The sequence below is a fragment of the Temnothorax curvispinosus genome, unplaced genomic scaffold, assembly GCF_003070985.1.
Source record: "Temnothorax curvispinosus isolate PA1 unplaced genomic scaffold, ASM307098v1 QBEX01017875.1, whole genome shotgun sequence".
NCBI lineage: Eukaryota > Metazoa > Arthropoda > Insecta > Hymenoptera > Formicidae > Temnothorax > Temnothorax curvispinosus.
Window position 1 is genome coordinate 1 of NW_020227655.1, and position 2,823 is coordinate 2,823.

General features: G+C 33.4%; 1 protein-coding gene across 1 annotated transcript; it reads left to right on the forward strand.

Annotated features, from left to right (window-relative positions):
• The first annotated feature begins 6 nt into the window (after positions 1-6).
• Positions 7-1,543, forward strand: LOC112467899 (coagulation factor IX-like). The gene is made up of 4 exons (XM_025036792.1): positions 7-331; positions 412-742; positions 959-1,030; positions 1,112-1,543. Exons 1-4 carry the CDS (start codon positions 23-25, stop codon positions 1,213-1,215), a joined length of 816 nt encoding a protein of 271 aa, XP_024892560.1. The 5' UTR covers positions 7-22; the 3' UTR covers positions 1,216-1,543.
• Positions 1,544-2,823: the final 1,280 nt, after the last annotated feature.

Consider the following 2,823-nt stretch of genomic DNA (forward strand, 5'->3'; position numbering starts at 1 on the left):
TAAGACGATTTCTCCAACCAAAATGTTTGTTGTAGTATGCGGCACTCTACCTCTCGGTTATCAACTGACCGTTGTAGGCGGTTTTCGACCGAATATCACGGAATTTCCGTGGCACGCCTCGATGTATCGCGACGAACCAGGCGAGCCAAAGAAATACTTCTGTGGAGCGTCTATCATTCAAGAAAATCTCTTGATAACGGCAGCTCATTGTGTATACGACGAGAACAATAGGCAACCGATTGATGCCAACAAAATTTATATATTATCGGGAAACCTTTTTCGCGATTACAATAATCCCTTTCACGATCCAAATCTCGTTAAAAGAAATCAGGTTTGCAAATGTTCTAATGCGATGTAAAGTAATCTGTATAAAATATTGTCGATCGAAATGTTACACATACCTTCTTCCAGGTGAAACGTATTTACATCGCACGAGATTATCTAGGATTCATAGGAAATTACCTGTGGGATATCGCGGTATTAGAACTCGTCACACCATTTGTATTGTCATCCTATTTGGTTCCTGCGTGCATAGATACTTTAAGCTATGGGAGTATATTGGAACCGGGTACTTATGGAAAGGTAGCGGGTTTTGGTAGAACCGCAACTGGTAAATCTAGCGCAGTTTTACAGGCTCTGACAGTGCCTGTAATCTCACTCAGCCAGTGCAGGTCCACGAGCCAAAGTGTTAATATGGAACAATATGTCACCAATGATAAGTTTTGCGCAGGCTACACAAATGGTTAGTAAAAGAATATTTATGTGTGTCAAATCAGCATGACGCTATATTATTTTATTAAATTTATTAGAAATTTATTTGCAAAAGATGTATAACTACTTCAATTTAAGTAAATGTTATATAAGAAAAAATGATAAGAAAAGAAAACAAAACAAATTTAAGAATGATTGTTCTATATATGAATAGAAAGATAACTTACATAAGCATTGTATGTTTCAGGTTCTTCCATTTGTGACGGTGACAGTGGCGGCGGATTAGTCTTTAAAACCAATGATTTGTGGTATCTTCGAGGTATTGTTAGCGTTTCTCTCGGCACGATAAAAGAGGGTGGAAGTTTTTATTGTAACTACAACTTGTATTCCTTATATACAGAAATCTCCAGGCATATTTCATGGATACAAGATGTAATTATCAAAATAGAACAAAATCAGACGCATACATTATGCTCAGAACAATCTTCAACAAGATGTTCCTAAATTTATTGATAGAACTACCGATTATTATGTGCAATCACCGAAAAAAAGCATTTATCTTGTGTGCCATGTATAGTCTACATTATACTTGATAATTATCTTTATTTTTTATTGAATGCGTAATTATATGAAGTTGCGACTCTGTTAAACAATTAAAGACTTGAGAAATAATGTGATAAATAAAATTAATTTCACAATTCTAGCCGCGCTTGTTATTTTATGGGTTTTAGAAATTCTCATTACTTTACAACATAAATGTAGATAAATGATGTAAAAAATGGATAAACAAAAATAGAAATTTAGATACCATACATACTTTTTTTAACTTTATACATATATGCCAAGTTGTACAAAACAGATTTAATAAAAAAAATCTTTACACATTACGTTTATACATAATGTACAATTTAAATATGTTTTTCACTATATGACACAATATCTACAATAAAACATTTTTTAAAAATGGGAGACGAATGATTCTGTGAAATTGTTGTATAATCATATAAATCAACTATTGCAACTCTTACAAGCATTCGGATTCCTTTAGTGCCTTTTCTTTATTGGATGATACAGATGGTAGTACAGCTACATCTTTGCCGGGTGAAACTAAACCTGTATCATATATTTCATTATTTTGTATAAAATGTACTAATAAACTCTACAATATTGGGGGGGGGGGGGGGGGGTGTCAGACCTCCGGAGGCGAGATTGTCTATAATAGTTCGAAGGACCAGAGGGGTAATCAAAATTCCCTCGCGAACAAGTCGTAAAGCGAAAAGGCAAAATGTGCGCAAGCAACGAGATACGAAAAAGCGAAAAGCGACTCACCGTGGTTCGCCGCCGGTCGTCTGCTGGAGTCCACCGATTCTCGTTCTGTCCGTGGTTATTTCGGCATGCATTCAGCAACAATCAGATAAAGCACAACGAAAGCAGGCACACTCAAGCGGGTGTTGAGCAAGCAGGCGAGAGATCGGTAAACGTGCAATCGGGCGTTCCTAAAATTTGGATCCGTATTATTTCATTTCTTAGATAAACCAGATGCTGAAAATTATTTTAAAACGGACCGAAAAGGACGTTTTTTATTTAATGTTTAAGCAGTTTGTCATGCAAATTTAGAAATAACAGATATGTTGCTATTAGGTGGTCTGGTTCAGTGCATAATAGTATAATTTTTTACAATAGTAATTTAAGAGCTAATTTTGAAAATCATACGTATAGAAATGCTTTACTGTTAAGAGATAGCGGTTATCCTTTAAAATCATATTTCGAAATTAAATTGTACACTTTCTCCACGTATTTGAAGCAATTTACCTATTTTTTTAAATATGTTTAAAACAGAAGTTTTTTCTTCCATCTTTGTCTCTGAATTTACAATCTGTAATATTAGTTAAAATTAAATTACATAATTTATATGTATCATTAAGTATTATAGTTATTACAAATATACAATTGATTAATATAATAAATAAAATGTTATCGTGTATATATACTTAATTTTAAATTTTCCTTTGTGTAATACTCAAATCATTCTTATCAATTAAGTCATTTTTTTCTGAAAATTTATCACAATTTGTAATATCTTACTCTGAATTTAAGGAGATTCCTGATGTA